The 15,525-nt window shown below is 35.8% G+C and overlaps 2 protein-coding genes across 3 annotated transcripts in view; one reads left to right on the top strand and one right to left on the bottom strand.

Moving 5' to 3' along the window:
* LOC137618230 (tigger transposable element-derived protein 1-like) overlaps window positions 1-15,525 on the bottom strand; it is a 336,843-nt gene that overhangs the window by 11,441 nt on the left and 309,877 nt on the right. The window contains exon 4 of one of the 2 annotated variants that reach the window (XM_068348376.1): window positions 10,087-12,654. The exons of the other annotated variant lie outside the window; for it this stretch is intronic. The gene's annotated coding sequence lies outside the window, so the exon portion shown is untranslated. Of the gene's footprint in view, window positions 1-10,086; window positions 12,655-15,525 lie in introns of those variants that run through there. 2 annotated transcript variants of the gene reach the window in all.
* On the top strand, window positions 1,894-4,257 carry LOC137617913 (uncharacterized). The gene is made up of 2 exons (XM_068347856.1): window positions 1,894-2,052; window positions 3,465-4,257. The coding sequence occupies exons 1-2, from the start codon at window positions 1,914-1,916 to the stop codon at window positions 4,070-4,072; spliced, it is 747 nt and encodes a 248-aa protein (XP_068203957.1). The 5' UTR covers window positions 1,894-1,913; the 3' UTR covers window positions 4,073-4,257.

Raw genomic sequence — 15,525 nt, 5'->3', positions numbered from 1 at the left:
ATATATATATATATATATATATATATATATATATAGTAAACGTGTATACCTGAGAATGAAGATGTAAAATATTTTTCAATCGTTATAAATAATTAATATTCAACCATTAATTACATATATAATTTTTTTACTTATTATCTATATCCTAATTATTGTTGTCACTTGAAAACATTACAAAAAAAATCAATGAATTTAATGCTATTTTATTCTTTATACGGTCTATTCGACCGGGCTCCTCCAATTTGTGACGAGAGCGCAATCTTTATCAATTTTTGTTTGTTGAAAGCAGATGAACCAAAGTATAACAAAAGTAAAATAAACATTTAAACAGAGTCGGTCACCAACGAAGCCCTTCAACACGACTTGGCTCAACCACGGTCTAGACTCCAGGACTTACAAACATAGGAAGTGGATGATCACTGGAACTTATCAAGGGCTCACCGTGACATGTCAACAGTTAATTTTTTTTGTTATCATCATCATCTCCTCCTACGCCTATTGACGCAAAGGGCCTCGGTTAGATTTCGCCAGCCGCCTCTACCTTGAGCTTTTAATTCAATCCTTCTCCATTCATCATCTCATACTTCGCGCTTCATAGTCCTCAGCCATGTAGGCACAATATGGCACTAGAAGAGTTGGAAGACAAAGGCCTACAATTCTTATGTAAACGCACAGAATTATGCAATATCAACGGAGAGAGAGAGAGAGAGAGAGAGAGAGAGAGAGAGAGAGAGAGAGAGAGAGAGAGAGAGAGAGAGAGAGAGATAGAGAGAGAGAGAAGTAATTAGGAAGGTGAGCTGTATTCACATCGAACCAGTGACGTTTGAGACAGGTAACGGTATATATCAGTGCAGAACAGGAGCCAAGATGTGCTTGCTAATGTAAAATAACAATTTGATGTATCTACTTTTAAAGGAATAAATAAGGGTTTGTTAAAAATATAGTTTTATTCGGTAGGGTATATTGTATAACGGCAACTTAACATATCTAATTATAATTATGAATTAGAGAGAAATTTGATGTCTACTGTATAAATTCAAAGTTCAATTTGTTTTTTTCTCATTAATCCCAGTTTTCAGCGTATATAATTGCAGTATTTTTCTTCAACGTCCTCAAAAAACTATATTCGTCATTTCAATACATTTCCTTTTACCTTTAGACTCTTTAAATAATGAAAAGGATAAATAGAACAAAAAAATAAATAAAGAGAAGGTAATCATCTATCCTGCTAAGTCTCAATCTAGAGACCGCTCACGCACAGCAAGTCTTAAGGAATCTCTCTACCCGGCAACTTCGTGAACACTTTTTTTCACCACCGTTCGTACGTCGTTCCGTAATCCTTCGGTTTCACTTGACTTCGCTTGGCGCGCATCTTTTATTTTCACTCCCTAAAGCACATGGGGGAACACGGTAAGCAAATGCGTTTTCCGTAGCCAATATCTGTATCTTCAATGGCGGGGGTATGTTAAGGGTCTGTCTCAAAATTCAGGTGTAACGGAAATAAACCTTTGTTTTTTTTTCTTGCAGTTTTATTTTTCCCTCTTTAGTTATGTAAGGCAAACATCACACGAAGCGACGCGTCAGCGGCAAGGCAGAGACGCGTCAGACGATGACGCGACGCTGACGATTGTGCGTCTGCACACGATGCGTCTTCAATGCGTACTAAAACTAGAGAATTATTACCATTACTAGAGAAAATTAATGAAATAATAAAGAAATAGATAATTAAAAATGTGTACTACTATTATTATTATCATTCTTATTATTATTATAAGAAGACGCGTCAGCGGCAAGGCAGAGACAATTGTTGCATACGTGACGCATTGTTGACGACAGCAATGCTCTTTAATAGAGCTGTACCCACGAAGCCTCCAGTCGTCAAGCAGCCGTCAAGCCTGCAGCAACTTGACAGGATGAGTGGTGAAGCAGCTGCTTTTGTAGAAAAAATTGAAAAGTATTCATGTCTTTACGACTTTTCTTGTGCGGAATATTCCAGAAAGGACATCACTGAGAAAGCATGGAGTGAAGTGGCGAAGGAGATGAATTGGAAAGGTTAGTAAAAAGTCGATAAAGTTTTATCCTTTATATCATTTATATGAAGTTGAAAATCACACACACACGTACTTCATAATAATAATAACAATAAGAAGAAGAAGAATGATAATAATAATAATAGTAGTAAACATTTTTATTTATCTATTTCTTTAATTTTTCATTAATTTTCTTTAGTAATAGTAATAATTCTCCAGTTTTCTTTACTTCCGATTACATTTCTCTCTATTCTTCTGTTCTCTTTATTTATGTTCTCTCTCTCTCTCTCTCTCATACACCATCAATACAATAATTGTATTGCCATGGTAGAGCAGCCCATCGCTTTTTTCAGATGAAATTATGAAGAATACAAATGCATTTAACTATTGAAGTATCAGTGTCGTAGTTTTTACAGCGAATTGGTGTCATCAGAACTTGAAATTTCTGCGTTATCATTCCAAAAACGCATTCAATACTTTTGCGGCCGCGACTCAGTCTGTAGTTATAAATTCTTTTCGTGTTGTTGATGTTCCTCTCCATTTCTTTTAGTGATGCATATTTGCACCGACTCGCAGCGGTGCCCTTTTAGCTCGGAAAAGTTTCCTGATCGCTGATTGGTTAGAATTATCTTGTCCAACCAATCAGCGATCAGGAAACTTTTCCGAGCTTAAAGGGCACCGCTGCGAGTCGGTGCAAATATGCATCGCTAAAAGAAATGGACTATAGTAGAACAATGGAATGGAAGTCTTTGTAATTATAATTAGTAGAGCCTGAATTTGGAAATTTTTGGATCCGAATATGTTTCCCGTCTATAGCACCAAGACAATTGGGAAAGTTGCCACACCTCCAAAAATCTTGATGCTATCGATTTCCACTTTTCAGCATTAAGCATTAGCATTTCTTTTAGGGCATTCCAGATAACTTCAGTAGTTTCTTTTATTATAATTGACACTGTATTTGCTCCTCTTGCAAAATACAAAACAAGTGACGTGAAAGTACATCCACTTCCCAAGTACATGAAACAGGAAAAAACCGATGTATTACGGTTGCTATATATTTTGAAGTGCGCATTATAGAAACAAAAGGGAACCACCGCTATATAACATTTGCTGCTGATGATAAAGTGAATAAATACGCAAATTATCAGCTTACTATATTTTCTCCATCCAAGATTCTCTCTCTCTCTCTCTCTCTCTCTCTCTCTCTCTCAGGTCCTGAGTCGCGGGAGAGGACTCTCAAAATAACATCGTTGTATTGTTTTAGAGTAGGTTTGCGTCTGATCAAGGTCTAGACTCATGAAAGAATTATATAATGAATAGTACGACTTAGTTCACGCGAAGGATATACATGCAAACACACTAAAGAACTATTTTAAGTATATTATTGAATGAAACATCTATTTAAACATGCTAATTTCTGTTAATTCTTTTCAGTTGCCGATTGTAAAGACAAGTGGCGTAACATCAGAAATGGCTTCGTCAGAAGTTTAAGAGCTAAATTACCTAGTGGATCTGGGTCTAGGGCCAAAAAACCCTACTATTTACACGATGAGTTACAATTCCTTATGCCATATATAAAACCTAATGCCCATTCGGCAGCGTCGAGCAATGTAACACTCAATTCTGATCATATTCAGGAGGAAGAGGAAACTGAACTGAATGAAAATGAAAGTGAAGAACCAATCCATACAGATGACAGCGTAAACCCACAAGCAAGTTCAAGTTCACAGGCTAATTTAGATTCAATGGCTAGTGCAAACGAAAAACAGAGCAAGAAACGGCGAGCAGTAGGGGATCCGGTTGATAAAACACTAATGGAGTACCTTAGAAAGAAAAAGGAAAACCTTGATAGGAGAAATCCCGAGGAAGATGCTCGAAAAATGTTCTTGCTAAGTTTGCTACCTGACGTAAATCAGTTATCAGATATTGGTTTCCGCCAGTTTAAAATAAAATCCATGTTGCTCGTTGACGAATTGTTAGCTAACGGTTCATTCAACAGATCAGGAACCCCTTCTTATCAAAGCTCTACTCCTTCACCCTAAAATTAGTAAGCATTGATACATTCGTGTGTATGCAATTGGTATATGCATGTATATGTATATACTTATGTATATGTATGTGTACATTTAGTTTATCTATCAATATTTACTTTTTATAGATTTATTTTAATTGATGATATTATTTTATTTGTATTATTGCCCGAAGAGCTCTGCTCCACATGGGCTTGGACCGAGTCTTTTTTTTTGTAAATATTTTGTATGTAAATATGTTTTTGTCCAATAAACATTATTATTATTATTATTATTATTATTATTATATATATATATATATTTATGACTCCTTAAGCAGCACTTTAATAAGGCAAATAAATACTTATCCATATGATTTTATTCATAAATGTACAAATCAATCATTTAGACCTATGTCATTTTTAAATTCTTAAAATGTAGTTTATGAAAAATAAATTTACTTATGAATGCATCTTAATAAATTTTCACTAATATTTTCCTTTCTTTCCTGTATAACTCCTAATTGTACATCTTTCAGTTTTTCTTGCATCTTAGTTTAATTCATAGATTTGTCTGTTACATCAAACCCTAAAATAATGATGGAATATTAATTACAATAAAAAAATGCTCTCTCTCTCTTTTATATATATATATATATAATCTAAAATGTACCAATTAGTTATATCATTGCATCTCAAGGAATATATATACTAACCTTTAGATTTAGGCAAAAGAGAAGCGTTGGAACTCCAAGACAGTATTATTTATTCGATAAGAAATTTCCCCAAATTCTCAATGGTAGAATAACTGAGTTTGTCTTTTCTACGCCAAAATTTTGCATCTTTAGAAAAGCGGGATAATTATATGCCTTCTTTCCTTCTCGTTCCATGCGAATTGCACCCAAACACCGATAATTTTCTGGACAAATATGCTATTAAATAAACCCACAGGAACTGGAAACCCGATGTTGGTTTTTTTTTCCTCTGGTGTTGAACGTAAGATACACTAAAATGAATGAAATTACAGTTTATAGTGACCCCTGCGAACTGACCGTTGATTCCATAAGTGAGCCTACCCTTCCTTCTCTTTACCTTGGGAACACCAAGCTATCGCTTTTCCTTAACATATATGTTTTCATGAATAATATATATCTAACCGATACAATACTATCTGCACGCATATATATCTCTATAACTAGATATTCTATTATAAAGAGCTTTCATCATCGTTATATATATAACGGCACCATATCCGTTGAAAAAGGACAAAGAGCGAGTGTTGGTGGTGGTGGTGGCCGTTTGGGTCCCACCAGTCCACCACCCCCAGGTCTCCCAGACGTGAGGGGGGTCTCGGGCAGGGAGAGAGGCTAGGGTAACGGGGGCGGTTTTGCTATCTCGGGTGTTGTAGGAAAGGAGACGGTGGTGGAGGGGGAGGGGGAGGGGGGGAGTTTGGTTTGGTTGGAAGAGGGGCGCACAAGGGAAGCAGATTGGAGGCCAGAGGTATGGAGGGACGAGGCTAGGAGATCCACGGGGGAGAGAGAGTATGAAGGTAGAAGAGCGGTCTCTGAGAGAGAGAGAGAGAGAGAGAGAGAGAGAGAGAGAGAGAGAGAGAGAGAGAGAGAGAAGCGTCGCATCTTGTCAGTGTCAAGCTATACCAACGGAACGCTGTTTTTCCCGCCTGAATTTTGAATCCACGGGCTGTACATTTCCCGCCATTTCCCTCCATGACCAGGGACAGGAAATTGTAGAGAACAATTTTACGTGCTGTTATCCTGCTTAAGCACCACGCTAACTTAGCAGACTTGTGTGAATCGCAAACAGATTTATGCTATATGGTTTAAGACAACAATACCTGTATAAAATGGCGATTTTAGTGAAAGTACTTTTTGCTGTCTAATAACTGCCACCACAGAGATGTACAAATAAAATTAACTATCAACGGATGAATATTAGAAAGAATATACTTTTAGAATATTTACCTACAGGGAGAAATAAAATGTAAAAATTGTGATTGTCTATTTCTTAATTAAAGAAAACAAGTTAACTAGATTTTTGATTAAGGTGTATATTCATTATCACCATAAGTGATTATTTCTTTAACTAGTTAAACAGGAGATAACTATGAATTGAGAAAGTCGGGTAACTTTGAGATAGAAAACACCGCATAGAGCAGCAGGAAGCTGCAGTGTTGCCACCTCACCTAAATTTTACCTAAATCGGGAGATTTTGGTTGTGATTTGGCGGGAAGATTCCCTTGGCGCGGTTAGCGGGATATTTTGAATGCTCAAGTTGGTACTAAAATTCATATATTGTAAATAATTCAATTTTTACAAACCGAATAATATAAGGCTCTTTAACAGCAACATTACTCTTTATATCGTTTATATTTTTCCTTATTTCCTTTCCTCACTAGGCTATTTTTCCACGTTGGACCCCCTGGGGTTATAGCATCTTGCTATTCCAATTAGGGTTGTAGCTTAGCTAGTAGTAGTAGTAGTAGTAGTAGTAGTAATAATAATAATAATAATGGGATTAAAAATGGGGATAATACAACCATTATATATATATATATATATATATATATATATATATATATATATATATATATATATATATATATATATATATATATATATATATAAATATATATATATATATATATATATATATATATATATATATATATATATATATATATATATATATATATATATATATATATATATATATATATATATATAAAGATTCACTTGGTCAAGAGAAAGCATCAGTAATAAGGGTATGTTGACTAATGTAAATATATCACAAAAAGAAAACCATTTTTTTTTATGAAAATTTACTCATATAAATATTACATTTTACATATGATCATTGACATTTAATCATTATTTTTTTTATTGACTCACAGGTCAAATTTTCATATCCCCAACAATAGTGGAATGAACTTCCTAATTTGGCAGCTGAATCGGTGGAACTTCAGAAGTTCAAACTTGCACCAAACGTTTTTATGGTGAACATGCTGACATGAGTCTATTCGTAGTTTATATAGGATAAGACATATTTTAACGGCGTTTTATATTCTTTATTCTGACCATCCTTTACATTCAGATCTCCCAGGACAATTCTATCCTGTTCGTAATACTAGGCTGGCAGTTAATTCTAATAGCCAGGCCTTCTCCATCACGAGGCTCAATACTACGCAGTACTTTAGAAGTTTTATTCCAGCTGTGACCAAGTTGTGGAATGATCTTCCTAATCGGGTGGTTGAATCAGTAGAACTTCAAAAGTTCAAAGTTGGAGCAAATGCTTTTTTGTTGACCAGGCGGACATGAGTCTTTTTATAGTTTATTTATGACATATTTGTTTTTGTTGTTGTTAATAGTTTATATATGACATGTCTGTTTTGACGTTGTTACTTATTTTAGAATGATTTATTGTTAATTTGTTCTCTTCATTTATTTATTTCCTTTCCTCACTGGGCTATTTTTCCCTGTTGGAGCCCCTGGGCTTATAGCATCTTGCTTTTCCAACTAGGGTTGTAGCTTGGATAGTAATAATGATAATAATAATAATTCGTTACTTCTCTTGTAGTTTATTTGTTTCCTTATTTCCTTTCCTCGCCGGGCATTTACTCTGTTGGAGCCCTAGGGGTAATAGCATCCTGCTTTTCAAATTACTAGTAGTAGTAGTAGTAGTAGTAGTAGTAGTAGTAGTAGTAGTAGTAGTTGTTGTTGTTGTAGCGTGGTTTGAAAAATTGCTGTTTTGTGCTTCGTCAAAATACATACTTTTTAGCATCCGATTTAAAAAAAGAAAAAAAAGATGAGTTTTATGTATATTTAAAATCTGCCTCTGAAAATGACAAATTCTAGTTATATTACACCAAACTGGTTGATTATAAAGGAGAAACTCAATGTTATAAGTCAATTATCACAAACAAAGTGTTTCATATATCTTTAAACATTTCACACTTCATGTAAGTGATAGTATACACACTCATGTATACAGTATATATATATATATATATATATATATATATATATATATATATATATATATACATATATATACATATATATATATATATATATATATATATATATATATATATATACAAAAACAACAAGAAGTATAACCGTTTCCGGTCCACTGCAGTACAAAGGCCTCAGTATAGCTGATTATGGCGATACATATACCCTTCCACCACACCAAAGTATCCCCACAAGCTAAACTACAACCCTAATTGAAAAGGGAAGAATGCAAAAATTGTGCCTGAGCTCAATGGAAAATTAATGGAAATTAATTGAATAGAAAATATAAAATATTTCAAGATCAGTAACAACTGCTGGTAAGCAGCTCTTCTAAGAGGACACTCCAAAATCAAACCATTGTTCTCTAGTCTTGGGTAGTGCCATAGACTCTGTACCATGATGTTCCACTATCTTGAGTTAGAGTTCTCTTGCTTAAGGTACACTTTGGGCACACTTTTCTGTCTTTTTTTTTCTCTTTCTATTGTTTTGTTAAAGTCTTTAAAGATTATCTGTAAATTATTCATTTTAATGTTGTTCTTAAAATATTTTTTTCCTTGTTTCCTTTCCTCACTGGGCTATTTTCCTTTGTTTGGGCCCGTGGGCTAATGGACTCCTGCTTTTCCAACTAGGGTTGTAGTTTAGAAAGTTATAATAATAATAATAATAATAATAATAATAATAATCTGTAACATATAAACTATGTAAAGTGAATTGTCACCATGCTCAACTTATATAAATACATTTGCTGTATTAATAAACTTCTGAAGTTCCACCCATTAACTGCGAGGTAGTAGGTTGGCCAGGTCACCAGCCACCCGTTGAGATACTACCGCTAGAGAGTTATGGGGACCTTTGACTGGCCAGAGAGTACTACATTGAATCCTTCTCTCTGGTTACGGTTTATTTTTCCTATGCCTACATACACACCAAATAGTCTGGCCTACTCTTTACACATCTCTGTTCTCATACACTGGACAACACTGAGATTTCCAAACAATTCTTCACTCAAGGGGTTATCTACTGCACTGTAATTGTTCAGTGGCCACTTTCCTCTTGGCGAGGGTAGAAGAGACTCTTTAGCTATGGTAAGCAGCTCTTCTAGGAGGACACTCCAAAATCAAACCATTGTTCTCTAGTCTTGGGTAGTGCCATAGCCTCTGTACCATGGTTTTTTCACTGTCTTGGGTTAGAGTTCTCTTGCTTGAGGGTACACTCAGGCACACTATTCTATCTTATTTCCCTTCCTCTTGTTTGGTTAAAGTTTCTATAGTTTATATAGGAAATGTTTATTTTAATATTGTTACTGTTCCTGAACCATCTTATTTTCCTTGTTTCCTTTCCTCACTGGGCTATTTTCCCTGTCTGGGCCCCAAGCTTAAAGCATCCTGCTTTTCCAACTACGGTTGTAGCTTAGCAAGTAATAATAATAATAATAATAAAAAGAAAATCTTTCCACAGTCTGTCACAGCTGGAATAAAACCTAGAATATTATGAAGTACTGAGCCTTTTGATGGAGAAGGCAAGACTGTTGAAATAACTGCATACCTAATACTATTATTATTATTATTATTACTAGCTACGCTACAACCTTAGTTGGAAAAGCAAGATGCTATAAGGGAAAAATAGCCTAGTGAGGAAAGGAAATATATAAACAATATGAGAAATAATGAACAATTAAAATAAAATATTTAAAAAACAGTAACAACCTCACAACCGATATTTCATATATAAACTATAAAAAAGACTTATGTCAGCCTATTCAATATAAAAACATTTGCTCCAACTTTGAACTTTTGAAGTTCTACTGATTCAACTACCCGATTAGGAAGATCATTCCACAACTTGGTCACAGCTGGAATAAAACTTCTAGAATACTGAGTAGTGTTGAGCTTCATGATGGAGAAGGCCTGGCTATTAGAATTAACTACATGCATAGCATTACGAACAAGATGGGACTGTCCGGGAAGATATGAATGTTAAGGATAGTCAGAATTATAAAAAAAAAAGAAAAAAAAAAAAAAAAAAAAAAAAAAAAAACTTATGCAACACGCATAATGAACTAATTGAACGACGGTGCCAGAGATTAATATCTAGATCAGGAATAAGAAATTTAATAGACCGTAAGTTCCTGTCCAACAAATTAAGATTAGAATCAGCAGCTGAACACCAGACAGGAGAACAATACTCGAAATAAGGTAGAATGAGACTTGAAACACTTCTTTAGAATAGATTGATCACCGAAAATCTTGAAAGAATTCCTCAATAAGCCAAATTTTTGTGCCATTGAAGAATGCACAGACCTAATGTGTTTCTCGAAAGTAAATTTGCAATAAAAAAAAATCACCTAAAATCTTATAGGAGTAATTAATGCTGAGATCTGGAAGCTGAGAAGTCACTGTCCTAGACCTACTTACAATCATACTTTGAGTGAGGAGATGAAATTGATGCAAAGATAGTAGCATCATTTTTATTATTATTATTATTACTTACTAAGCTACAACCCTAGTTGGAAAAGCAGGATGCTATAAACCCGGGGGCTCAAACAGGGAAAATAGCCCAGTGAGGAAAGGAAAAAAGGAATATAAAATATCTTAAGAAGAGTAACAACATTATAATAAATATCTCCTACATAAACTACAAAAACTTTAACAAGAGGAAGAGAAATAAGATAGAATAGTGTGCTCGAGTGTACCTTCAAGCTAGAGAACTCTAACCCAAGACAGTGGAAGACCATGGTACAGAGGCTATGGCACTACTCAGGACTAGAGAACAATGGTTAGATCTTGGAGTGTCCTTCTCCTAGGAGAGCTGCTTACCAAAGCTAAAGAGGAAAGTGGCCACTGAACAATTACAGTATAGTAACCCCTTGAGTGAAGAAGAATTGTTTGGTAATCTGCGTTATCAGGTGCATGAGGACAGTGGAGAATATGCAAAGAATAAGCCAGACTATTTAGTGTGTGTGTGTGTGTGTGTGTAAGCAAAGGGCAAATGAACCATAACCAGAGAGAAGGATCCAAAAGACCCCATAACTCTCTAGCTGTAGTATGAAAACTAATTGGCAAGATGTGGTAACGTCCCTGACTGGCAAACCCCAAACTGGAGTTTTAATTCTGCTCAAACTCATTAGTACTTATGGTCATTGCAATCTCACCATATTTGTAAGCTAAGGGTGGGGGGTTTGGGGAGCCTATAGGTCTATCTGCTGAGTCATCAGCAGACATTGCTCCTAGCTTGAGTGGACATTGGCTTGGGTGCTGATCAAGTGTATATATGGTCAGTCTCTAGGAGATTGTCCTGCTTGCTAGGTCAATGCCACTGTCCCTTGCCTCTGCCATTCATGAGTGGCCTTTGAACCTTTAAAAAAACCATATATTACATTCCTATTCTCATTAGGGTGGCCATAAAAAACTACTCTTTGCATTTGATTACTTAATTCAGTAACGATACGACGAGGGGCGTTCACCAAAGATTTCCACAGACCCACTTCCATCAGACATAGACGGACAAAACTTGGAACAGTTATGACTTTCTCTACATAGTCATCACCTAGGGTTATGCCTTTTTCCCATCGTTTTATGTAACTCTAGAGACCTTGTTAGTAAAAGATGGTGGATTGAGCTTCAAACCATGACCCAACCTTGGAGATCAGAGTCTCATCATCTGTGCTCCTTCAAAAAATGACTTCATGGTTGGAAATAGGTGAAAATCAGATGGTCCCAGGTCAGGAGAATAAGGGGGGTGCAGAAGAATTTCATAGCTATAAGGGCGCGCTTCTGTTTTGGCGATATGCGAGTTGTGAACTGATGTATTGTCTTGCAGGAGTCAGACCCTCTGGTCAGCATGCCACACCTTTTGAGTTTTTATGGATTCTCAAATTTACGCAGCAGTGAAGAATAGTAAGAACCAGTAATTGCGGTACCATTGGCCAGGAAATCCGTCATTACTACTGCATGCTGGTCCCGAAAGATGGTAAGCATGACCTTTCCTGCAGAAGGTTGCACTCTTGCCTTCTTTGGGGGTGGTAATTCAAGGTAATTCCACTCCATAGACTGCACTTTAGGCTCAGGATTATAGTGATGGATCCACGTTTCATTCTGTGTGATAAGTCTGTCAAAAAAGGCTTCCTGGTTTTGTTGACACATGTCCAATAGAGGCTTTGAGCAATCCACTCGTCCCTGCTTCTGAAAAGGAGAAAGGAGCTTGGGAATCCACTGTGCTGACACTTTATGCATGTGCAAATGATCCTGAATGATTTTTCAACAGACCCTACACCTATCTTCACAATTTGGGCTAACTGACGAAGTTATACGGCAGTCTTCCAAAATGGCTGCCTCTACTTGATGGATGGTCTCTTCATCAATGGCAGAATGGGGGCGTCCAGGAACGGGCACTGTTTCGACAGATGTTCGGCCACACTTGAACTGCCGATGCCAGCGTTTTACAACATCATAAGAAGGGGCAGCATCTCCATATGTTTATTTCATTTCATCGAAGGTCTGTTTCGTCGTGTGAATTTTCATATATAGAAACCTGATCACTGCTCAGTGCTTGACTGGGTCCATAGTCACATCTTACTTCAATCTAATACCTGTAAAAAGGGAGCCATGTGAGTTCAGTTCAGCAAATTATCATGCGAACTATACTGTACACTAATGTAACAATACATAGGTGAAATTTTAGTCAGATATAATAATCCTAAATGGGTCAGGGAAATCATACTGTTGGAGTTTCAAAACATGATTTACGTAGTCAAAGGCAGCACTAGAATCAAGGCCAATAATACGAACTTCCTAACAATTATCAGGGGTTTTTTATACAGCATTTGAAATTCCAAAAAGGGGATTACATGGTCTTAAGCTTACAAAAGCCAAACTGCAAACTCGGGAACAGAATATTACCTCCAGCATAAAAAACTTGCGTATTGAGTAAAGTTTTGGAACGTCCTTTTGCAAAACGTCTAATAGTTATGCTGGAGGTAATATTCTGTTCCTAATGTGCAAAAAATAGCAGAATTTAGGAGCTAAAAATAAGCGGTCTTTGTAAGAAACAAAGGAAAAATACTATATAAATATAAATATATATATATATATATGTACTGTATAATTCTTTAATTATGCATCAAGCCAATGATCTCTAGAGAAGTATATACAACACAATAGCCTATGTTGCCACATTCATCTTTGACCTCTTACGCAGGTAGTGCCGTCAGTCCACCTCACATGGTGTACTTTAGGTAGCCTACTTACAGGCTTTTGCAACGTTTCTTTTGGCCCAGCTGCACTTACTTTATATCCTTCTACTTTACCTCTACAATTGGCTCCTTTCTTCCATCTTATTCTCAATTCAATCTATTTTAACTTCTACTTTGGGGGTTTCCTGTAATTGCACCAGTGCTGAATGGCCTCACAGGTCCCAGCAAAGGGCTATATAGCTATAAATATACAGTATGTTTTAAATGTTGGACAAACTCCTGTACAGTAAGCCTAATTACTTCATACTTCTACACAGAAGGATGTGGTAGACTATTGGAAACTTCCCTGCCTGGCATTCTTCCGGACAGGATATCAAAGTCTCACTCAAACTCTATAGTTTTTAGTAGTGTTTGCAACATCACCGTCCTTGTGAGCCAAGGATCGGGGGTTTGATGGAACCTATAGCTCTACCCGCTTTTACATCAAATTATTTATATAATGCATCTATCATTCCTCAAAGCCATTCCTCTGACATCTAAACATACCTTACATATCCTGGCCAGCCCCACCCTCACACTAAAAGCCCCATACTGTAGGATCTCACATATAATTCCATCAACTTCTGTTGTCGTTCCTTCCTTCAATCCCTGACCTCTTCATTTCCTTTCTTACATCCTCAACAGACACTTCAGCAAGTGACCTCAAGCTGCCAGATCTTGGAGCACTCATCTTTACTTTTTTTTTTTTTACACACATACATACATACACACATATAGCCCTAATAGTGTACACGACCCGTTACAATGGCTAAATACTTAGATATGCACACACGCAACCCTTCCCCCCCAGAGTATGACAACTTCCTCTCCAATCCCAAGGGATGGAGAAAGCTTAGCATGACCAGAAAGAAACACACACACACTTATATATATATATATATATATATATATATATATATATATATATATATATATATATATATATATATATATATACGACTGGCGAATTACGTAAATTCCCGAGCTCCAAAACTCACCTGCTTTATATTACATAATTTGATACACAAGAGAGTACCTCTAAGAATAATACGCTACTCCCAGACGTTAATGTACAGTATATGAACACTGAATATCTAAAGGTCTTTTTACGTTACACTCAAAAGAAAACTTGGGGATTACTTTACTTTTAACAGGAACTATAGTAAAACCAACCTCTTACTTTGGTTCTTAGTCAGGGGATATGAGCAAATACTGAAATAATTATTGGTGATCGAAATAATACACACTTTACAAAAATAAATATATTCTATAAAACATAAAAATTAAAAAATACTAAAAATAAATCATTCAAAATTTAAATCTGAACTAGACCTTACACTTAAGACAAAATTGACACTTTAAGAATTATACAATCGCTTGTTTCACTAGAAATTAATTTATGAAAATATTTAATTTTGACACAATGAAAAAAGTTGAGTCTTAACACTATGGTAAATAAACAGTAATTACACTTATAGTATGTAACTGTTAGTCAGTTACAAAACCTATTATTTTTTACAATATCACTGTACTCACATATACATGGCACTTACAACTTAAATCACAAAACTTCCCATGTTTAAACAAACACCATGCACATTGGAGAGGAATTATGTAGTGGCTGGATAGATGCTGGAAAAAGGACTGGCAGACGTTAGCTCTTTCAGAGGGTCAGGCTGGATCTCTGGTTCCTATGCATTGCTAGGCCCTTATATATATCATCATAATTCACTCTAAAAACTTCTAGTTCGTTCCAGCGATGCATTTGATGTGTGTACACGTGGTCTGGGCGGGTTCTCACGACGTCAGGTTACCAACTTGACAGTTTGAAGTAGGATTCATTCGTTGCCCAACGAGGGAACACTCAACTAACTCCGCCCACCTCCTCTCATAATATTAAAAAAAATAAGGAGTAAACTTTAGTTTAGAATCTTCAGGCATTTTTCAACCAAGTGGAAACATGATGCAATCCCTAGCATTTGTCATACAGCATACCTCATGTGTGTCATACATACTTTGTAACTACGTGAAATGAAAATTCAATTGTTTAAAATGACGTATATGGAACTGAATGAAAATACAACTAAAGGAAGGATGACAGTCTTATGTAATTTACATACATATACTTAATCCTAAATGAGTGGAACTCACCTTACGTGCTGGCTATACATCTCTGAAATACACAAATGCAATACGTGAATAAACTAATCTACTCTCATGTAGACCAGC

Source organism: Palaemon carinicauda, chromosome 24, assembly GCF_036898095.1.
Source record: "Palaemon carinicauda isolate YSFRI2023 chromosome 24, ASM3689809v2, whole genome shotgun sequence".
Taxonomy (NCBI): Eukaryota; Metazoa; Arthropoda; class Malacostraca; order Decapoda; family Palaemonidae; genus Palaemon; species Palaemon carinicauda.
The sequence above is the reverse complement of the archived record's forward strand: the minus strand, read 5'-3'. Positions and strand labels throughout refer to the sequence as shown.